At 41.8% G+C, this 24,552-nt stretch overlaps 1 protein-coding gene, 1 long non-coding RNA gene and 1 other non-coding gene across 3 annotated transcripts in view; 2 read left to right on the forward strand and 1 right to left on the reverse strand.

Annotated features, from left to right (window-relative positions):
• Positions 1-7,750: 7,750 nt before the first annotated feature.
• trnat-cgu lies at positions 7,751-7,822 on the reverse strand. The gene has a single exon. It is a non-coding gene; the product is annotated as a tRNA-Thr (tRNA).
• A 387-nt stretch (positions 7,823-8,209) lies between these two features.
• LOC120036340 lies at positions 8,210-13,351 on the forward strand. Its single transcript, XR_005474470.1, has 2 exons — positions 8,210-8,381; positions 11,166-13,351. It is a non-coding gene; the product is annotated as an uncharacterized LOC120036340 (long non-coding RNA).
• An 8,354-nt stretch (positions 13,352-21,705) lies between these two features.
• The window catches only part of LOC120036333 (polycomb protein suz12-A-like), a 36,046-nt gene continuing 33,199 nt past the window's right edge, over positions 21,706-24,552 (forward strand). Inside the window, exon 1 of the mRNA XM_038982810.1 lies at positions 21,706-22,451. Within this exon, the coding sequence (XP_038838738.1) occupies positions 22,250-22,451 (202 nt within the window). The 5' untranslated portion in view covers positions 21,706-22,249. The remainder of the gene's footprint in view (positions 22,452-24,552) is intronic.

Genomic DNA, 24,552 nt, shown 5'->3' on the forward strand with positions numbered 1-24,552 from the left:
TTTCTAACATCTCTGTCTTATCAGAGATGTTTGACAGGTCATGTTCTACATTGTGTCAGTGATGTCCCTGAGAAAAGATAACATCTTGGGGAAGCTGCTAACTGGCGTCCCTATGAACCCTGGTCAGAAGTAATGCAGAGGACTGTATAGGGTGCAATTTGGGACACTCACTGGTCCAGTCTCTGCCTGGACCTGTATCCATGTTGTTAGAGAGGTAATGGACCAGACCAGAGCAAACGATGCCAGTAACACTGTTTTTAGTATCTCAGGTCTAAACAGCAGTTACAGTGTTGGTCTCCAGCCCAGATCAGAACACTGTTTAATATCACAGGTCTAATCAGCAGTTAGTATTTGTCTCCAGCCCAGATCCTTCAACATCCATCACCATCCATTAGGCATGTTCCCTAGACCCTTGCTCCCTACCGCTCTACTAGCTACCTCAGCATGTTCCCTAGACCCTTGCTCCCTACCTCTCTACTAGCTACCTCAGCATGTTCCCTAGACTCTTGCTTCCTACCACTCTACTAGCTACATCAGCATGTTCCCTAGACCCTTGCTCCCTACCTCTCCACTAGATACATCAGTCTACGGCTGGAATTCAGTTTGGACACCGCTACATTTACATGTCATTTCCAATTGAGCCAACATATGCAGTGTTTACCATAATTGTGGTCTCCGCTAATGAGGGAACATTGTCTTTAAAACGCTGTGCAATGTGGACGTGATCGGATTGAATCCCGGCTTTGACTCCGTTAGAACAATCAAATCAAATGTATTTATAAATCCCTTCTGATGTCACAAAGTGCTGTACAGAAATCCAGCCTAAAACCCCAAACAGCAAGCAATGCAGGTGTAGAAGCACGGTGGCTAGGAAAAACTCCCTGGAGCAAGGCCCTAGTTCCAACCTTCCTTCCTTCCTTCCTTCCTTCCTGTCTTCCTTCCTCAACCGACTCTAGACTGGATAGGTGACAGCTGCACAGAACTCATTGTACAGGTCTTAAAGCAAAGTAATAAGCTTTGGACATGTAAGCGTGAGGCAGCTTGATGTACACAGCCTGGACGGGACGCTAGTCTATTGCAGAGCCTTATCCCCAATCTGCCTCCTTAACCTCTATTGGTGACCCCCCCCCCCCCCCCCCCCCCCCCCACGGGACGGTTGAGCTAACATGCGCTAATGTAATTAGCATGAGGTTGTAAGTAACAAGAATATTTCCCAGGACATAGACATATCTGATATGGACAGAAAGCTTAAATTATTGTTAATCTAACTGCACTGTCCAATTTACAGTAGCTATTACAGTGAAAGAATACCATGCTATTGTTTGAGAGTGCACAGTTATGTACTTGAAAATGTATCAATAAACCAATTAGACATATTTGGCAAGACTTGATACAACATTTTGAACAGAAATGCAATGCTTCATTGAATCAGTCTAAAACGTTGCGCTTACACTGCTGCCATCTAGTGGCCAAAATCTAAATAGCACCTAAACTGGAATAGTACATTGTGGCCTTTCTCTTTCAAAGATGGTACAAAAAAAATTGCCATGTTTTTTCTTTGTATTATCTTTTACCAGATCTATTGTGTTATATTATCCTACATTAATTTCACATTTCCACAAATTTCAAAGTGTTTCCTTTCAAATGGTATCAATAATATGCATATCCTTGCTTCAGGTCCTGAGCTACAGGCAGTTAGATTTGGGTATGTCGTTTTAGGCAAAAATTGGGGAAAAAGGGTCCAATCCTTAAGAGGTTGTTAATGTTTAGTGCCAAGCATAGAGACACTGGGTCCCATTTCTTAGTCTTTTGGTATGAGTGGACTTGGTACAGGTCCATAGTGGTTACATACAATGATGAAAATAACTAAATAGTCATTGTTCAGAATAACATTATTCAGAAAGAAAAAAACTTCCCACTCTCAAGGGAAATATGTTTATTTAATTAGCATAATCTGATAAAGGAAAATTCTATTATAGGATTTAATTGTAAAATGTGAATGTTTATTATTATATCCTTCTTTCTGAACATCTCTTCTCCGCTTGACGAAGTCAGACGAAGAATACGCCTTTCATAAAAAAGTTTCCAACAGGTCAAAGTTATTCCGGGTTTTTTTCTGTTTACTGCACTAACATTCCAAACCAAAACCATGTGTGGTTCATTATTGTGATCCCTGGTCAGAGAACCGCACTGGCCCTTTAAATAACCTACTGCACCGTCCTCAAATCAACAACTACCTTGTGACAACTTCAACCCAGTGTATACTATATGTCTGTGTCTGGAATGGCAACCTATTCTCTATAGTGCACTACATTTGACCAAGGTGCATAGGGAATAGGGTGCGATTTTGGGACGTATAGGTTCCTGGTCAAAAGTAGCACACTAGGGAATAGGGTGCAATTTGGGACGTAAAGGCCCTGGTCAAAAGTAGCACACTAGGGAATAGGGTGCAATTTGGGACGTAAAGGCCCTGGTCAAAAGTAGCAAACTAGGGAATAGAGTGCGATTTGGGACGTGAAGGCCCTGGTCAAAAGTAGCACACTAGGGAATAGAGTGCGATTTGGGACGTAAAGGCCCTGGTCAAAAGTAGCACACCAGGGAATAGAGTGCAATTTGGGACGTGAAGGCCCTGGTCAAAAGTAGCACACTAGGGAATAGGGTGCAATTTGGGACGTATAGGTTCCTGGTCAAAAGTAGCACACTAGGGAATAGGGTGCAATTTGGGACGTAAAGGCCCTGGTCAAAAGTAGCACACCAGGGAATAGGGTGCAATTTGGGACGTGAAGGCCCTGGTCAAAAGTAGCATACTAGGGAATAGGGTGCAATTTGGGACGTATAGGTTCCTGGTCAAAAGTAGCACACTAGGGAATAGGGTGCAATTTGGGACGTGAAGGCCCTGGTCAAAAGTAGCACACTAGGGAATAGGGTGCAATTTGGGACGTAAAGGCCCTGGTCAAAAGTAGCACACTAGGGAATAGAGTGCAATTTGGGACGTGAAGGCCCTGGTCAAAAGTAGAACACTAGGGAATAGAGTGTGATTTGGGACGTAAAGGCCCTGGTCAAAAGTAGCACACTAGGGAATAGGGTGCAATTTGGGACGTAAAGGCCCTGGTCAAAAGTAGCACACTAGGGAATAGAGTGCAATTTGGGACGTGAAGGCCCTGGTCAAAAGTAGCACACTAGGGAATAGGGTGCAATTTGGGACGTATAGGTTCCTGGTCAAAAGTAGCACACTAGGGAATAGGGTGCAATTTGGGACGTAAAGGCCCTGGTCAAAAGTAGCACACTAGGGAATAGAGTGTGATTTGGGACGTGAAGGCCCTGGTCAAAAGTAGCACACTAGGGAATAGGGTGCAATTTGGGACGTAAAGGCCCTGGTCAAAAGTAGCACACTAGGGAATAGGGTGCAATTTGGGACGTAAAGGCCCTGGTCAAAAGTAGCACACTAGGGAATAGGGTGCAATTTGGGACGTAAAGGCCCTGGTCAAAAGTAGCACACTAGGGAATGGGGTGTGATTTGGGACGAACCATATGTCATCAAATCAACAACTTAGTCATATCCTCAGTATATGCCGACTGTATGAGTGACATGCTAATATTGGAGATAACATAGTCCGTCATAAATCACACATTCCCTCAGCCTGCCTGTGGGGATCTATTTTAAAACATGATTAATGTCAGTGAGAAAACATCCTGATGGGTTTAGCACCCTGCGTGTGGGGACGTGTGTGTGTGCGGAGGGTTTTGTTGCAAACTAATCAAGCATTTCTAGACTAGGTGTGAGAACTATGAAGCTGTTGGTGAGGATCACACACAGATATAGTCACTGACGTTTTCAGCTCAACACCCAGGGCCTGGAGCAGAAGCACCACGCGGATGCACACACACAGTCACACACACACACACACACACACACAGTCATACACACACACACACACAGTCATACACACACACACACACACACAGTCATACACACACACACACACACACAGTCATACACACACACACACAGTCATACACACACACAGTCATACACACACACAGTCATGCACACACACAGTCATACACACACACACACACACACACACACACACACACACACACACACACACACAGTCATACACACACACACACACACACACACACACACAGTCATACACACACACACACACACACACAGTCATACACACACACACACACACACACAGTCATACACACACACACACACACACACACACACACACACACACACACACACACACACACACACACACACACACAGTCATACACACACACGCACACAGTCATACACACACACACACACACACCTACGTGCTCGCACACACACAGTCATACACACACACACACACACCTACGTGCTCGCACACACACAGTCATACACACACACGCAGTCATACACACACACACAGTCATACACACACACACAGTCATACACACACACACACACTCCTACGTGCTCGCACACACACAGTCATACACACACACAAACACAGTCATACACACAAACACACACACACACACTCCTATGTGCTTGCACACACACAGTCATACACACACACAAACACAGTCATACACACACACACACACACACTCCTATGTGCTCGCACACACACAGTCATAAACACACACACACTCCTACGTGCTCGAACACACACACTCCTACGTGCTCGCACACACACAGGGATTCCGGTTTGAATCCCAAGTCAGACAGGAAAAAACATTTGGTGGGATTCTAGGTATTCTAGTACACCATCTCCTGCCGTTGTACCCTCGAGCAAGGCACTTGACCCCTAAGCTACTCCAGGGGTGTCACATTGTGGCTATACATGTTCAGATGAACTGGGTGATCTTGTGGGCCAGAAACTGGGACTTTGTAGGCCAGTTGAGAGGAGAGTACACTACTCACCTTGCAAACAAAGACCCACCCTCTAACACACCAGGACCAATGGAACATTGGCTAAAACATGGCTAGTTGTGAAACACACTAATGATCTATTTACTGAATTAAACAATATAGATTATGTAGAAAAGAGAAGGAAGGGAAGCTAAGGTAGACAATAGTAGGTTTTGGTAGACAGAAGGCTCTAAGGTACACAATAGTAGGTTTTGGTAGACAGAAGGTACTAAGGTACACAATAGTAGGTTTTGGTAGACAGAAGGTACTAAGGTACACAATAGTAGGTTTTGGTAGACAGAAGGTTCTAAGGTACACAATAGTAGGTTTTGGTAGACAGAAGGTACTAAGGTACACAATAGTAGGTTTTGGTAGACAGAAGGTACTAAGGTACACAATAGTAGGTTTTGGTAGACAGAAGGTACTAAGGTACACAATAGTAGGTTTTGGTAGACAGAAGGTACTAAGGTACACAATAGTAGGTTTTGGTAGACAGAAGGTTCTAAGGTACACAATAGTAGGTTTTGGTAGACAGAAGGTTCTAAGGTACACAATAGTAGGTTTTGGTAGACAGAAGGTTCTAAGGTACACAATAGTAGGTTTTGGTAGACAGAAGGTTCTAAGGTACACAATAGTAGGTTTTGGTAGACAGAAGGTTCTAAGGTACACAATAGTAGGTTTTGGTAGACAGAAGGTTCTAAGGTACACAATAGTAGGTTTTGGTAGACAGAAGGTACTAAGGTACACAATAGTAGGTTTTGGTAGACAGAAGGTACTAAGGTACACAATAGTAGGTTTTGGTAGACAGAAGGTTCTAAGGTACACAATAGTAGGTTTTGGTAGACAGAAGGTACTAAGGTACACAATAGTAGGTTTTGGTAGACAGAAGGTGCTCTTTGGTAAAAGGGGTACATTTTGTCATCAAATAGAAAGGAGGACCAAGGCACTCTTCATATAACTAGGCAAGTCAGTCAAAAACACATTCTTATTTACTATGACAGCCTACCCCAACAACACTGGGACAATTGTGTGCCACTCATATGGGCCTCCCAATCACAGCCAGGAATCGAACCAAAGTCTGTAGTGACATCTCTAGCACGGCGATGCAGTGGCTTAGACCGCTGCGCCACTCGGAAGCCCCTAGACAATGTATTTGTCTACATTAATGTAAAACTAAGATTTTATTTATTCATTCCAAATGGGTAAAAAAACGGTAAAGTTGCTTTGAACGTAAAACTATTGTTGTGAAGCAAAGACAATGATCAATCTGTATTATGCTAATCTATCCACTGAAATTACCTTGTTGTCCTCAAGTGAACCGTCTTGCTCTCACACTTCAGCGTTCAGTTGAGAGAGAAATTGGCCTGGTCTCTTTGTAGCTCAAAAGTACTTAGGGTAAGGGAAAGAGTTAACTACAGTAAAAAAAAACTTCCTCACAAATTTACCCATCATGTAAACCTATCGATCATAGCTACAGTAGGCCACACAACGTGCGTGTCATCCTTGCACAGGTTGGGCACACTCTCCAAAGCGCACAGTTGGAACACGAGGGGATACTTGTTGAGTTCTAGAGCCCACGACCAGGGTTCCTATTCGCAATCCCCATACAACTTTCATGTTATGAGTAAAATCCTTTAGGAAAAATGTATATGTTATCCTCCAAAAAGCAGGTTTAATTGTCCACAGTCAGACACGAAACAGATGACAGAAATTGCCTCTATCGGCATGGAACATAGGCCCATCTCTCCAAAGACAGTTGAATATTCTCCTAAAGTTGTTCCTGAACAAAAAAGCAGTAGGCTACCGTGTGTCCCAGAACGGTAACGTTTCCCGGGGAAAAATAAACCCACCTGATCTCTCTCCCTCTCTCTGTGTGTGTACTGACCGATCGTCCCGTGCAGCACCTAGAGACAGTAGCCCAAACCTAGTGGCTCTGGCTGTGCTGTGTGGGCCGCGTAGTGCGAGCCTCCTTTTCAGGCCCTCCCTAAAATGGAATTCTAGGTGGTGGTGACTAGGCAGTAGGTATGTCGAGCTCCAGAAGAACACAGTCCTGGAGACAGTTGAGATCTTGCAGTAACCATTGCCACCAAATGGAAAGGTTTGGCTCTGCACTCTCGTATGTAAAAGTGTGGGGAATAAATTACTATTGTACCTTCCTCTTCACAAACAATAATCAGAACAACGAGGTTTTCGTATACCAAAAGGATTTATCAAGTTTCTGAGTAAAATATACATTTAGAACGTTGATTTGCCTAACCATGTTTTCATATTTTAGGCCTCTATTATCAGGCTGTCTATTACGGCATTGGATTGAAAACAAGATATATATTTACAAACATGTATATTTACAAAGATAGACAAGAACTCAGTCTTTAGAGTCTAGTTTTTGTTTCTTTCATCCATGTGTCATTGTATGATGGCTGATCTCTCATCTGATCTGTATATAAAATCTCATTGGGCTACTTAACTGGTCTATACACACTATTGTAGTTGGAGCGCCGACTGGTGGTCATTAGGAGGGGCGTGCCAAATAAACGTCTGAAATATAAGTGAAAGATTTTTAGCTATAGAACTGTTTTACATTGATGTCTCCTAGATTTGATTTACCTCTAAACCTGTTTTACCTTGATGTCTCCAATATATTGTCTTGATGAACACCATTTATGTATGAGAAGTCTTAGCATATAACTTTTACATTGTACATTGTTGAGATTTAAACGTTCTATCAAGGCATTACCTTTATATTGAGTTTGAAATATATATCAAATATCACAATGAAGTATCACGTTGGAACTGTCCGGTTTAAAAATGTGTCCACCACGGACTTCGTTTCCGAGGCACGGACGGGGATCGAGCCCGCGATCTTCGGTTTACGAGACCGACGCCTTACCACTTGGCCACCGCGCCTGGTAATAGTGCGTAGGAAAAATATGAGTTTTCAAACCTTTTTCCTGCAAATTGACTGAATCCGTTTGGAAAATGTTATGGATGATACAAATATATTTATTGATAGTAGCAAGTGTTTATGACGAGCAATCTCAAACATACATCTCCAAACCAGACACACCATGTCATCTTCCAGTTGACCACTTAGCTAAGCTTAGCTAAAACTGACGTTGGTAGCTAGCTACTGGAAGTTAGCTACATGGGTCGTTTTCAAAATGTGACTTTAGCCGCTAGAAAGCAAAATAGGATGATGATGATGCCCGATACGTATTGTGTTTATTATCAGCATTGATCGATTGTATGACGCTATTTAGAACACGCCCTATCCATGTGTTCCTGAATGTAGCACTGCACCCGGATGTAGTGGGTGACTAAGCTAATGATCATGTTGCTAGCCCAGTTTGGTATCTTGAGCATCGAACGTTATATGTTGACGATTATGTGATTTATAGCTAGATAGAGAACTTGGATGCAGATTGCAAGCGTGTCTCATTTTAACCTGTGCGCCTGGGTCATTTTGGTAAGTCCTAGGCATGTTCATAGTTCAGCAAAGATGTAGCTAGCTAGCTAACTAGCTGACCATATGAGAGTTCTGTACCGGTGTCATTGTCAAAAGTGGTCACCGAAGGTAGCAAATTCATGGAATGTTGGTCGAATACATATGGGCCTAATAATAATCTTTGTCTGATGTTATGTGCACCGCACTGTAACAAGTTGCAATGTTGTTAGCTAGCTACAATAACATTACAATGTTGTGAGCTAGCTACAATAACATTACAATGTTGTTATCTAGCTACAATAACATTACAATGTTGTGAGCTAGCTACAATAACATTACAATGTTGTGAGCTAGCTACAATAACATTACAATGTTGTGAGCTAGCTACAATAACATTACAATGTTGTGAACTAGCTACAATAACGTTACAATGTTGTTAGCTAGCTACAATAACGTTACAATGTTGTGAGCTAGCTACAATACCATTACAATGTTGTTAGCTAGCTACAATAACATTACAATGTTGTGAACTAGCTACAATAACGTTACAATGTTGTTAGCTAGCTACAGTAACGTTACAATGTTGTGAGCTAGCTACAATAACATTACAATGTTGTGAACTAGCTACAATAACGTTACAATGTTGTTAGCTAGCTACAATAACGTTACAATGTTGTGAGCTAGCTACAATAACGTTACAATGTTGTTAGCTAGCTACAATAACATTACAATGTTGTGAGCTAGCTACAATAACGTTACAATGTTGTTAGCCTGAGCTTTGAAACGAAGCTATGTTCCACATGTGTGTTCCGTGGAACATACAGTATTATTCAGGTTCCCTGAATCAGGGCAGTGAAACGTGTTCTATAAGATCATAAGTGTGTGTTTCACTTTTTGACCATGCTAGTTCTCGTTTAGCTACAACAGAGTAACGTTAACCTACCTATTTTACATTTGTTTTATTTCCCCATTATTTAACCAGGTAGGCTAGTTGAGAACAAGTTCTCATTTACAACTGCGACCTGGCCAAGATAAAGCATAGCAATTCGACACATACAACAACACAGAGTTACACATGGAATAAACAAAACAAGCAGTCAATAATACAGTAGAACAAAAGAAAACAAAAAGTCTATATACAGTGAGTGCAAATGAGGTAAGATAAGGGAGTTAAGGCAATAAATAGGCCATGGTGGTGAAGTAATTACAATATAGCAATTAAACACTGGAATGGTAGATGTGCAAAAGATGAATGTGCAAGTAGAGATACTGGGGTGCAAAGGAGCAAGATAGATAGATAAATAAATAAATAATTATAGAATGGGGATGAGGTAGGTAGATAGATGGGCTATGTACAGGTGCAGTGATCTGTGAGCTGCTCTGACAGCTGGTGCTTAAAGCTAGTGAGGGAGATATGAGTCTCCAGCTTCAGAGATTTTTGTAGTTCGTTCCAGTCATTGGCTGCAGAGAACTGGAAGGAAAGACAACCAAAGGAGGAATTGGCTTTGGGGGTGACCAGTGAGATATACCTGCTGGAGCGCGTGCTACGAGTGGGTGCTGCTATGGTGACCAGTGAGCTGAGATAAGGCGGGGCTTTACCTAGCAGAGACTTGTAGATAACCTGTAGCCAGTGGGTTTGGCGACGAGTATGAAGCGAGGGCCAACCAATGAGAGCGTACAGGTCGCAATGGTGGGTAGTGTATGGGGCTTTGGTGACAAAACGGATGGCACTGTGATAGACTGCATCCAATTTCTTGAGTAGAGTGTTGGAGGCTATTTTATAGATGACATCACCGAAGTCGAGGATCGGTAGGATGGTCAGTTTTACGAGGGTATGTTTGGCAGCATGAGTGAAGGATGCTTTGTTGCGATATAGGAAGCTGATTCTAGATTTAATTTTGGATTGGAGATGCTTAATGTGAGTCTGGAAGGAGAGTTTACAGTCTAACCAGACACCTAGGCATTTGTAGTTGTCCACGTATTCTAAGTCAGTGCCGTCCAGTAGTGATGCTGGACGGGCGAGCAGGTGCGGGCAGTGATCGATTGAATAGCATGCATTTAGTTTTACTTGCATTTAAGAGCAGTTGGAGGCCACGGAAGGAGAGTTGTATGGCATTGAAGCTCGTCTGGTGGTTAGTTAACACAGTGTCCAAAGAGGGGCCAGAAGTATACAGAATGGTGTCGTCTGCGTAGAGGTGTACCAGAGAATCACCAGCAGCAAGAGCAACATCATTGATGTATACAGAGAAGAGAGTCGGCCCGAGAATTGAACCCTGTGGAACCCCCATAAAGACTGCCAGAGGTCCGGACAACAGGCCCTCCGATTTGACACACTGAACTCTATCAGAGAACTAGTTGGTAAACCAGGCGAGGCAATCATTTGAGAAACCAAGGCTGTCGAGTCTGCCAATAAGAATGTGGTGATTGACAGAGTCGAAAGCCTCGGCCAGGTCGATGAATACGGCTGCACAGTAATGTCTCTTATCGATGACGGTTATGATGTCGTTTAGGACCTTGAGCGTGGATGAGGTACACCCATGACCAGCTCTGAAACCAGATTGCATAGCGGAGAAGGTACAGTGGGATTCGAAATGGTCGGTAATCTGTTTGTTAACTTGGCTTTCGAAGACCTTAGAAAGACAGGGTAGGATAGATATAGGTCTGTAGCAGTTTGGGTCTAGAGTGTCACCCCCTTTGAAGAGGGGGATGTTACTTACCGTAACTCAATTTCATATTCCATTCTATATTCATAATATTGCATCTATATAACCTGGTAAAGCTACATTCCCAACCGTTCCTTTGCAGGTGAGAAAGCCTAGGAATCAGCGCTACTGCGGTAGGAACCCGGGAGAGACCCTGAACTGACACCCCAGCTCTGTCCCAAGCCGTTGCTGATCTTCCACTCCTCCATGTCCCAGGTGTAGGTTAAACCCTTGAGGCTGGAGAGACCCTGAACTGACACCCCAGCTCTGTCCCAAGCCGTCGCTGATCTGCCACTCCTCCATGTTCCAGGTGTAGGTTAAACCCTTGAAGCTGCAGAGACCCTGAAGTCCCACCCCTGTGACACCCCTCGGTCCCCAGCCTCAGCCTCACCCCCTCTGACGACCTACCATGCCCCTGATCGTGGATGCTGTGTGGGCCGTGTGGAGCATCGGGGCGGGGGTCTATGACTACTTCCACACCAGTGCCATGGAGGAACGCATCGGCAACCTGGAGAGCGTCCTCACCATCCACCAGTGTGTCATAACAGCCCTGTCCGCAGGCCTCGTCCTCCTCATGACCTATATACTGTGGAGAAAACACTGAAGCCATGGTCGTATTCAGTCAGTGAGATGGCCCCGGGGGAAGGTTTCCCCTAGGTACAGATCTTGGATCATTTCGCCCTCCCTCAATCCTATCTGTAACCAGTAGTGGGGAAAATACTAAACTGACCCAAGATCAGCATCTAGGGGCAACTTCACCCTATTCCAGCGGAGATGGGAGGTGAGACGGTCCTAGATACTCCAGACCTAAGGACTGCATTACGGCTAGCGTCAGCTACTCACCAGACTAACAGCCAGTCCCAAATCACTCCCTAACCCTCCCCCATTGTCTTATGTCATATCATGCGATGACTGTCAGTTTAGGGATGGGGCATCGTGTAGGAGTGACGCCACTTATGCATAAGATAATGACCTTGGCCCCTAACCCTTGGGTGTTGGCAGATCTGAAGGGTCTTGATAAGTATAAGCAGATAGGTATAAGCAGTGTAACGCTGGATCATCACATTACTACTACTACTACTACTACTGGAGCTCAACAGACAGTCTGCAACCCCTCCATAGTCCTTCCCCTCGGCCCTGACCATCAAAGAACGGTCTGGATAGGTATGACAACTGGGTAGGTATAGGATTCTGTTTCATCAAAGCACTACTATTGGAAGACGAGCTCAAGAGACCATGAGGAGTTGCTTGTGGAAGCTTCCTGGTGGAAAGTAGTCCTGGTATACAGTACAAAGGCTCTATTAGAGCTTGTTGGAGTAGTCACCCCTCCAAGTCTCGTTCGTCACTCTGCTGTTACTTGGAACGGGATTGAGAGGAAGTCTGGGAGCTGAGGGTAGCTGGAGAGGGGCTCTTCAATCTGAGAGCTTGAGTGCCGTGATGACTGTAGCCTGGTCCCAGATCTGTTTGTGCTATCGTGTCAACTCCTTGCCATGCCAAACATGGAATTGACATGATAGCACAAACAGATCTGGGACCAGTCTATCATGACTGGCTGTGATCAGAAAACACTGTATTTTGCTACTGTGTGGATACTGACGTCTAGCCTGGTCCCTGATCTGTTCGTGCTGTCTTGCCAACAATGACCGTAGGAGTGGGCAAGACCATACAAACAGATCTAGGACCAGGCTAACTCAGGCCACTTGTTTAATTTAAAACTATCATCCATTGAATGTGATTGATTCATGTTGGTACTTTATATTGCCGAAAGGGATTTGTGAAACGTGGCTTCCGTCCATGTGACTGTAGAATGAGCCTACATAATAATGACACTGTTGGGACTAAACATTATACACCGCTTTCCCGCACACAGATTAAGCCTAGTCCTAGAATAAAAAGCCTGGTCAATGGAGAATCTCTATTAAAAGTGATTTATTATTTTTTTAGCCCAGGACTAGACTTAAACTGTCTGAAACCTTCCATGTAAGAGAAAGATAACACCTTTTTAAGTTACTGTCTAGGTAAAAAAAAAAATACACGTTTCCATGTCGATGACGCCTTTTAACGGTTTTCTCTGTATTTGTACGTCATAACATCTCGTTTTTAAAATCATGCTTTTATCATTGTTGGATCTGTTACCCGTCTACCTGGTTGACTAATATCATGTCTGTTGGCCATTGTTGTCGACTCAAGTGCTACTGTGTGTATTTTGCTGAATCACTACCTGGTTGTTGGTTTCTATGTGAACAAAAGGTATTAATGTCAGGTTAATAAATAATGTGATTAACTCTGCACTATTCTTTCCTCCTTAATGTATTTGAAGTATTCGTTTATCATGTACAAACTATGATTTGTAATTCCTTTGAAAGTTGGGTGCCATGCCAGTGGTCATAGCTGGTTGTAATGACGTCACTGAGATACTGTCCTGTAGGTTTTAACTTCAACCTTGTTCCTGGAGAACTACTGTCCTGTAGGTTTTAACTTCAACCTTGTTCCTGGAGAACTACCCTCCTGTAGGTTTACACTCCAAACCTGTTCCTGGAGAGGTACCCTCCTGTAGGTTTACACTCCAACCCTGTTCCTGGAGAACTACTGTCCTGTAGGTTTTAACTTCAACCCTGTTCCTGGAGAACTACTGTCCTGTAGGTTTTAACTTCAACCCTGTTCCTGGAGAACTACTGTCCTGTAGGTTTTAACTTCAACCCTGTTCCTGGAGAACTACTGTCCTGTAGGTTTTAAATTCAACCCTGTTCCTGGAGAGCTACTCTCCTGTAGGTTTACACTCCAATTCTAATCTAGCACACCTGATTCTAATAATTATCTGGTTGATAAACTGAATCAGGTTAGTTACAACTGGGGTTGGAGTGAAAACCTACAGGAGGGTAGGTCTCCAGGAACAGGGTTGGAGTGAAAACCTACAGGAGGGTAGCACTCCAGGAACAGGGTTGGAGGCCCCTGCCATAGACTCACGTGACTCCTGTTTCCAACATAAACAACATGAGCCATGTCCCAAATGGCAACCTATTCCCTACATAGTGCACTACGTTTGACCAGATCCCTATGGGCCGGGATCTCCGGGATGTCGATGGAAGTCGAGGTCAGATACCTAAGGAAGAGAAGAGCAGGTGTGGTTAGTTCCTGTCACCTGACCAGAACAATGAATGGAGAAAGGGAAAAGAGTCTATTGGTTCTTTTTTTAAATTATTTTTTTGACACAGAACACCTCCCTACCACAGGAGGTTGGTGGCACCTTAATTGGGGAGGACGGGCTCGTGGTAATGGCTGGAGCGGAATCGTATCAAACGCATCAAAAACATGGTTTGATGCCATTCCATTCTCTCCGTTACCAGCCATTATTATGAGTCGTCCTCCCCTCAGCAGCCTCCACTGCAACCTACACATGTTAAAGCTAAAGGTATGTAAGGTAAGACCATTCCTACACATGTTAAAGCTAAAGGGATGTAAGGTAAGACCATTCCTACACATGTTAAAGCTAAAGGGATGTAAGGTAAGACCATTCCTACACATGTTAAAGCTAAAGGGATGTAAGGTAAGGTAAGACCATCACTACACATGTTAAAGCTAAAGGTATGTAAGGTAAGGTAAGACCATCACTACACATGTTAAAGCTAAAGGTATGTAAGGTAAGACCATCCCTACACATGTTAAAGCTAAAGGTATGCACGGTAAGGTAAGACCATTCCTACACATGTTAAAGCTAAAGGTATGTAAGGTAAGGTAAGACCATCCCTACACATGTTAAAGCTAAAGGTATGTAAGGTAAGACCATCACTACACATGTTAAAGGTATGTAAGCTAAGGTAAGACCATTCCTACACATGTTAAAGCTAAAGGTATGTAAGGTAAGACCATTCCTACACATGTTAAAGCTAAAGGTATGTAAGGTAAGGTAAGACCATTCCTACACATGTTAAAGCTAAAGGTATGTAAGGTAAGGTAAGACCATTCCTACACATGTTAAAGCTAAAGGTATGTAAGGTAAGGTAAGACCATCACTACACATGTTAAAGCTAAAGGTATGTAAGGTAAGACCATCCCTACACATGTTAAAGCTAAAGGTATGCACGGTAAGGTAAGACCATCACTACACATGTTAAAGCTAAAGGTATGTAAGGTAAGGTAAGACCATCACTACACATGTTAAAGCTAAAGGTATGTAAGGTAAGGTAAGACCATCACTACACATGTTAAAGCTAAAGGTATGTAAGGTAAGACCATCCCTACACATGTTAAAGCTAAAGGTATGCACGGTAAGGTAAGACCATTCCTACACATGTTAAAGCTAAAGGTATGTAAGGTAAGGTAAGACCATCCCTACACATGTTAAAGCTAAAGGTATGTAAGGTAAGACCATCACTACACATGTTAAAGGTATGTAAGCTAAGGTAAGACCATTCCTACACATGTTAAAGCTAAAGGTATGTAAGGTAAGACCATTCCTACACATGTTAAAGCTAAAGGTATGTAAGGTAAGGTAAGACCATTCCTACACATGTTAAAGCTAAAGGTATGTAAGGTAAGGTAAGACCATTCCTACACATGTTAAAGCTAAAGGTATGTAAGGTAAGGTAAGACCATTCCTACACATGTTAAAGCTAAAGGTATGTAAGGTAAGGTAAGACCATCCCTACACATGTTAAAGCTAAAGGTATGCAAGGTAAGGTAAGACCATCCCTACACATGTTAAAGCTAAAGGTATGCAAGGTAAGGTAATACCATCCCTACACATGTTAAAGCTAAAGGTATGCAAGGTAAGGTAAGACCATCCCTACACATGTTAAAGGTATGTAAGGTAAGACCATCACTACACATGTTAAAGGTATGTAAGGTAAGGTAAGACCATTCCTACACATGCTAAAGGTATGTAAGGTAAGACCATTCCTACACATGTTAAAGCTAAAGGTATGTAAGGTAAGGTAACACCATTCGTCCACAAAATGCTACAATGTAAAAACTGTAAAGGATTTGGGCATGTGGCATATGTGTGGAGGCTGAAGATCGGAGTGAAGAAGGTCAGGGCTGTGATTGTGGTGGCGATCATGATCCAGAGGTCTTGAAGTGCCCTGTAAAAGGGTGAAGGAAGTTGAGCTGGCGAAAGTCAGGACGGTCCATCAGATCTCCTATGCGGATGCAACCAAAAGAGTTGAGAAAGCAAGTGATAGTGTTGAAGGTATGATACCCAGATGCAACACAGCCCGCGTGTCAAGCAAGAGAACAGTGTGTTAAAAAGATGGATTTTATAGCATTTATTACAACTGTTATTAATTGTACGGCACAAAGTATCAAAGAAATCTAAGAAGTTGAACATCATTGTGGCTACAGCTGAAAAGTATCTGGGACTTCAATGGAAGATGTGCCACACTCCCAGGCTCCTGAGCCTGAGTATGAATTGGATTTGGCGGTTTTGTTTTAACAGAAGAAATAAGATGTTTGGGATATTTTTTGCCCCCTCACACCGACCATGTTAATATTTTTGTGATCTTTTTGTTTTCATCCCGCACAGTAGGTGGCGGCAATACACTTTTTGAGTGTAGTCTGCTGATACATATAAAGAAAAAGAAGTAGCACGTATGCGTCACTAGTTACCACAGCCACAAGGTAAGAAGGCCCGCCTACTCGACCAATCAGGTGAGGGAGTGTGATGACGTGAATGCCGGTTTAGGCTTCGTGGGAAACGACCAATCAGGTGAGGGAGTGTGATGACGGGCAGGAAAGAGACCTGTATTTCTTTTATCCAGTGATCCATCAATTATTTGATTATTTATTAGCTATAATAAAACCAACCGTTCTAAATGCAAAGTGGTAATCAGATGTCTTATTCAAACTCAGCTTGCAAGTTTATCATGATGTTTGCCCTTACTCATAGTTACTTTAACCCAGAATAGGTTTACTCCAGTAGTTGCATTGTTTTTAAAATAGCATGTAGACCAACAAGTTGATATATCTTAATTTTAGATCTTTATTTTCAAAATCCACAAGTTAAACGTTCACAGCTTCACAGCAATGTTCACATAAATTTCATTAAAAAAAATTTTGGGCTGATTTAAGATGAAAATGTCTACTCTGTTACTTTATTTGGCATCCAGGCACTTACTATAGTCATTTATTTATTTCACTTAACATAGCCTTGCAATCCATCTTTTTGTTATTTTGTACCAGTTTCCAAAGGCATGGTCTTCAAGCTATGGAATATGGTCAAAACATTTTCATTAAAATAATAATTGATTGGACTACTTACATGGCACTTTCCTCACCACACGAACCCCACTTACAACCTCTTTATTTGATTTGATTGGCCCACTTACAACCTCTTTATTTGATTTGATTGGCCCACTTACAACCTCTTTATTTGATTTGATTGGCCCACTTACAACCTCTTTATTTGATTTGATTGGCCCACTTACAACCTCTTTATTTGATTTGATTGGCCCATCCACCCCCGTCTTCAGAGGACAAAGGTAACTTTATATATTATTCATACACTTGACATACATGGCACTTTTATACAAAGTATTACACGATAGGAATACAGTTTGATTTGCACATAAAATTGTACTCATCCATAGCCGTGTGACCACTGAGTTAGGACACCTGTTTAAAAGACCCATCTTCCATCTTATTGAGGAACATTCCATTGTTATTACTTCAACATGATTCTAATTAAATGTTAAAGTGTATGGTGTAAATGACAGTGATCCGTCTCTGAACTTACTTCCTTCTTGTCTCTTTCAGCAGCATATTTCTCTTTGGCTTTTGTCTGTCTGTCTTTCCTCTGGTGTCATTCATACAGTACCTTCAGAAAGTATTTACACCCCTTGACTTTTTCCTAATTGTCTTGTGTTACAGCCTGAATTTAGATTTTTTGGGGGGGTCACTGGCCTACACGCAATACCCCATAATGTCAAAGTGGAATTATGTTTTTAGAAATTTTTACAAATTAATTAAAAATGAAAATCTGAAATGTCTTGAGTCAATAAGTATTCTACCTTTTTATGGCAAGCCTAAATAAGTAAAGGAGTAAAAATGTGACCGACCGCCCCGATTCGGTATTACGTAGCAACATTTGAAATTGTGTTTTTTTTACACTGGATAAAAGTAGAGCTACACTGCAGTTGAGGAACAATGGGAAAGGAATTATGCTTTGAAAGTTGATAAACTTGTAACCCCACCTTTGAGAAAATGGCCCTTGAATGTTTTGGTACACCTACTGAAGAGCCCTTTGTCTACAGAGTTGTGGGTTCGATTCCCACAGGAGACCAGTATGAAAAATGTATGAAGTCGCTCTGGATAAGAGTGTCTGCTAAATTACTCAAATGTAATGTTGTTCTTCACATTACCGTCTCTGATAGACACACACAATGAAATTAAAGTTTATTTGTCACATGCACAGGATACAGAAATACATGGTTATTTGCATAGTAACAATAGAAAGTGTCCTGACTCAAATATTGTATAATTATTAGATTACGCTTACCCAGAAACGTGTCTAAATTGATGGATCATGTGCACGAAATGCTAAAATCACCACCCAATTCAAACCGGAGTTTCTTACCAAGAAGACAGTGGCCGAGATTGGACTTAAATCTGCTTGAAAATCTATGGCAAGACTTTTGAAAATAATAAATGAGAAAATAATAAATAGGCAAATATTGTACAATCCAGGTGTGCAAAGTTCTTAGAGACTTACCCAGAAAGACTCAAAGCTGTAATTGCTGCCAAAGGTGATTCTAACATGTATTGACTCAGGGATGTGAATACGTATGTAAATGAGATATATTTCTGTATTTCATTTTCAATAAATTTGCTAAAATTTCTAAAAACACGTTTTAACTTTTTCCATTATGGGGTATTGTGTGTTGTAAATGGGTGACAATTAGTTTTAGTTTTTATCCATTTTGAATTCAGGCTATAACACAATAAAATGTGGAATTAGTCAAGGAGTATGAATACTTTCTAAAGGCACTGTCTGTCTTTGTGCCCACAACTTGAAATGGTAGCCTATAACAATAAATAGAGTTGCACGCTCTACAGTTGAAGTCGGAAGTTTACATACACCATAGCCAAATACATTTAAACTCAGTTTTTCACAATTCCTGATATGTAATCCTAGTAAAAATTCCCTGTCTGAGATCAGTTAGGATCACCACTATATATTAAGAATGTGAAATGTCAGAATAATATTGGAGAGAATTATTTATTTCACCTTTTATTTCTTCCACAAGCTTCCCACAATAAGTTGGGTGCATTTTGGCCCATTCCTCCTGACAGAGCTGACAGAGCTGGTGTAACTGAGTCAGGTTTGTAGACCTCCTTGCTCGCACACGCTTTTCTGCCCACACATTTTCTATAGGATTGAGGTCAGGGCTTTGTGATGGCCACTCCAATACCTTGACTTGGTTGTCCTTAAGCCATTTTGCCACAACTTTGGAAGTTTGCTTGGGGTCATTGTCCATTTGGAAGACCCATTTGCGACCAAGCTTTAACTTCCTGACTGATGTCTTGAGATGTTGCTTCAATATATCCACGTAATTTTCTTTCCTCATGTTGCCATCTATTTTGTTAAGTGCCCCAGTCCCTCCTGCAGCAAAGCACCCCCACAACATGATAGTGCCACCTCCGTGCTTCACGGTTGGGATGGTGTTCTTTGGCTTGCAAGCCTCCCCCTTTTTCCTTCAAACATAACAATGGTCATTATGGCCAAACAGTTCCATTTTTGTTTCATCAGACCAGAGGACATTTCTCCAAAAAGTACGATCTTTGTCCTTATGTGCAGTTGCAAACCGTAGTCTGGCTTTTTTATGGCGGTTTTGGAGCAGTGGCTTCTTCCTTACTGAGCAGCCCTTCAGGTTATGTCGATATAGGACTCCTTTTACTGTGTATATAGATACTTTTGTACCTGTTTCCTCCAGCATCTTCACTAGGTCCTTTGCTGCTGTTCTGGGATTGATTTGCACTTTTTGCATCAAAGTACGTTCATCTGTAGGAGACAGAACATGTCTCCTTCCTGAGCGGTATGACGGCTGCGTGGTCCCATGGTGTTTATACTTTCGTACTATTGTTTGTACAGATGAACGTGGTACCTTCAGGCATTTGGAAATTGCTATTTTTTTCTGAGGTCTTGGCTGATTTCTTTTGATTTTCCCATGATGTCAAGCAAAAAGGCACTGAGTTTGAAGGTAGGCCTTGAAATACATCCACAAGTACACCTCCAATTGACTCAAATGATGTCAATTAGCCTATCAGAAGCTTCTAAAGCCATGACATAATTTTCTGGAATTTTCCAAGCTGTTTAAAGGCACAGTCAACTTAGTGTATGTAAACTTCTGACCCACTGGAATTGTGATACAGTGAATTATAAATTAAATAATCTGTCTGTAAACAATTGTTGGAAAATTTACTTGTGTCATGCACAAAGTAGATGTCCTAACCGACTTGCCAAAACTATAGTTTGTTAACACGAAATTTGTGGTGGTTGAAAAACGAGTTTTAATGACTCCAACCTAAGTGTATGTAAACTTCCGACTTCAACTGGATATACAAAGCTCAGAGTAATGTATTGGGTAGACCACCTCAGAGTAATGTATTGGGTAGACCACCTCAGAGTAATGTATTGGGTAGACCACCTCAGAGTAATGTATTGGGTAGACCACCTCAGAGTAATGTATTGGGTAGACCACCTCAGAGTAATGTATTGGGTAGACCACCTCCCAGTAATGTATTGGGTAGACCACCTCAGAGTAATGTATTGGATTGACCACCTCAGAGTAATGTATTGGGTAGACCACCTCAGAGTAATGTATTGGGTAGACCACCTCCCAGTAATGTATTGGGTAGACTACCTCAGAGTAATGTATTGGGTAGACCACCTCAGAGTAATGTATTGGGTAGACCACCTCCCAGTAATGTATTGGGTAGACCACCTCAGAGTAATGTATTGTGTAGACCACCTCCCAGTAATGTATTGGGTAGACCACCTCAGAGTAATGTATTGGATTGACCACCTCAGAGTAATGTATTGGATTGACCACCTCAGAGTAATGTATTGGGTAGACCACCTCAGAGTAATGTATTGGGTTGACCACCTCAGAGTAATGTATTGGGTAGACCACCTCCCAGTAATGTATTGGGTTGACCACCTCAGAGTAATGTATTGGGTAGACCACCTCCCAGTAATGTATTGGGTAGACCACCTCAGAGTAATGTATTGGGTAGACCACCTCCCAGTAATGTATTGGGTAGACCACCTCCCAGTAATGTATTGGGTAGACCACCTCAGAGTAATGGAACGGAACGGAAAATGCGTCATCACACTCCCTCAGCTGATTGGTCGGATAGGCTGGCCTTCTGAGCTGTCGATCACGTCATCACACTCGCTCATCTGATTGGTCGAGTAGGCGGGCCTTCTGACTTTGTGGCTGTGGTAACTAGTGACGACTGCGTGTGAGTGGCAAACGTTTCTCTACCGAACGTCATCTGCCGACCCGTGATGATTCGCACCAATCACAACTCTCACTTCTCTAAACAACGCCTCTGATTCGGCTAGGATCTGTGAGGGCGGTTGCTTTCAAGTCACCATTTGAATTGTTGAGTTCAGGGAGTTTATTCCTGATATGTGGGAGAAAAAAACGGTCAATTTGACTGTTCCGTAGAAGCGCTCAGGAAAATTGTACTAAATGGTTAATTTGCGTAGAGTTTTGTAGCTTTACCAAATCGACATAGTGGCTAGCCATTCTTTCATGGCATCTTTCCAAATCACCTTATTTGTTGTGATATCTACAGCGATTCAGCAGGTCCATCTAACAAGCTAGCTCAGGCTTAGCATAACTAGCTAACTGATGTTCAGTAGGAAACATAGCTACACAGACATAGCTAGGTGAACGTGCCGGGTGCTTGCTAACTTCTCTAATTTCGTGCGTCCTTGCGATTTAATCTAAATTGTTTCTCTGACGAACTGTTTTATAGCCAACAAACAATGCATTTCTACAAGTCTAATGTTTATTCCATGTAATTGACAAGAAGATAGCTAGCTAACTTTGCTGGCTAACACCGCCCGGCTAGCTTCAGCTTGCTCGTTTTTGGTAACGTTACTCTTTGTTTTGACAAAGGACCTGATATTTTTTTTCTTCCATATTTGGAATATACCTGGGACATTTTTGTATTTCCTGGGCCATGTCTCCCCAGAAGCACGGTTCTTCTGACGGCGGCAACAACGTATCGGGTCCCGTTGTGGGATACGTTGGTACCGGTGGCGGCAGAGCGAACGGCCGTGTCTACCACCACCAAACAACTGCAGTTGTGGTGCCCGCAGCCAAGAAGCCGAAAATGGAACTGGTTCAAGCCGATCATGAGTTGTTCTTGCAGGCATTTGAAAGTGAGTTGCTGTCATTGTCGTCATATAATGTTGTTGCATGATTAGTTATCTTTATATTGCTAGATTGGCATTTACAATGAATCTCTATATTTAATCTAGCCTATATAGGAGTGTCCCTTGTGATCGTGTGGCATCTTTCGAAAAACAAAATTATAACCACATTTCACCATAAAGACGTCAAGTTCAAAGCATCTGACAACATGATTTGACAGTCATCAGTATACAAAGAAATCTGATCCTATTTTAGATTTATAGCTAACTACTGTAGTTAATTTATTTTACCACGTGTTTGCTTACTTCCTCTGAAGAGATGACATGTGCCAGCACTACTTTAAGAAATGAGCATGTGCTGCCTTTGAAATATGTTTATTTTTTATTTTTGTAACCTTTATTTAACTAGGCAAGTCAGTTAAGAACAAATTCTTATTTACATTGACGGCCTACCAAAAGGCAGAAGGGGGACGGGGGCTGGGATTAAAATAAAAATATAGGGCCAAACACACATCACGACGAGAGACAACACAACAGTACATAAAGAGAGACCTAAGACAACATAGCATGGCAGCAACACATGAAAACACAGCATGGTAGCAACTGTGTACTAACTCATGTTTACTATGTACTAACTAACGTGCTTCTACACCTGCATTGCTTGCTGTTTGGGGTTTTAGGCTGGGTTTCTGTACAGCACTTTGTGACATAAGTTGATGTAAGAAGGGCTTTATAAATAAATTCGATTGATTGATTAATGCGACACACGTAAATATGTATAGGGTCATTTTCATGTTAAAGGGACCCATGATCACCAACATGGGAAGTCTATATTTGTGAAAAATGTAAAGGTGTGTGTGTGTATATATACATTTTTCAACCATTTCCCATCCTAAAAATTAGCAATAAGCAAAGGCTTTGATTTCTGGTCAAACAGATGGAAAAGGAATCTTAGAAAACATCTACCAGAAAAAGTATTAAAAGGTTTTAGAAATACATTAAAACACAACAATGTTGAAGTAAAGACTCCTAAAATCAACACTTATATTTTGTTTTGGAGAAGTGTTTCTGCCTTCTGTAAGTTTAAGAAAACATTCCCCTGTGCCTTGATATTCCGTTATCAAAAACCCACATAACTAGAGTGTTTTTACTGACGTTCATTTTGTTTATGATTTATTAAGTGATTACAACTCGAAATCCCGTCATGAAATCGGTAACAGAATTTCAGAGAAATCAGTAACTGAATTTCTGCAATTGAATTGGCTACAATGGGAAATCATAGTAGTCACAAACCACAGTTGGATTCACATGTTTGGACAGCACAGTAGAGTACAGTAAAGAAAGGTATAGTTCTATACAGTATACAGTAGAGCACACTAGTTGAGTGCACTATAATGTACTGCACGACTGTACTGAACTGAACTGAACTATCTTCTACTGAACTGAATAATACTTACTGAACTGTACTGTACTGAACTCTAATGTACTGAACTGAACTATCCTCTACTGAACTGAACTATCCTCTACTGAACTGAACTATCCTCTACTGAACTGAACTATCCTCTACTGAACTGAACTATCCTCTACTGAACTGAACTATACTGTACTGAACTGAACTATCCTCTACTGAACTATACTGTACTGAACTGAACTATCCTCTACTGAACTATCCTCTACTGAACTATCCTCTACTGAACTGAACTATCCTCTACTGAACTGAACTATCCTCTACTGAACTGAACTATCTTCTACTGAACTATACTGTACTGAACTATACTCTACTGAACTGAACTATCCTCTACTGAACTGAACTATACGGTACTGAACTGAACTATCCTCTACTGAACTGAACTATCCTCTACTGAACTGAACTATCCTCTACTGAACTGAACTGAACTATCCTCTACTGAATTGAACTATCTTCTACTGAACTATACTGTACTGAACTGAACTATCCTCTACTGAACAACTATCTTCTACTGAACTGAACTATCTTCTACTGAACTGAACTATCTTCTACTGAACTGAACTATCCTCTACTGAACTGAACTATCCTCTACTGAACTGAACTGAACTATCTTCTATTGAACTGAACTATACTGTACTGACC

The sequence above is a fragment of the Salvelinus namaycush genome, unplaced genomic scaffold (assembly GCF_016432855.1).
Source record: "Salvelinus namaycush isolate Seneca unplaced genomic scaffold, SaNama_1.0 Scaffold131, whole genome shotgun sequence".
NCBI classification, from domain to species: Eukaryota; Metazoa; Chordata; class Actinopteri; order Salmoniformes; family Salmonidae; genus Salvelinus; species Salvelinus namaycush.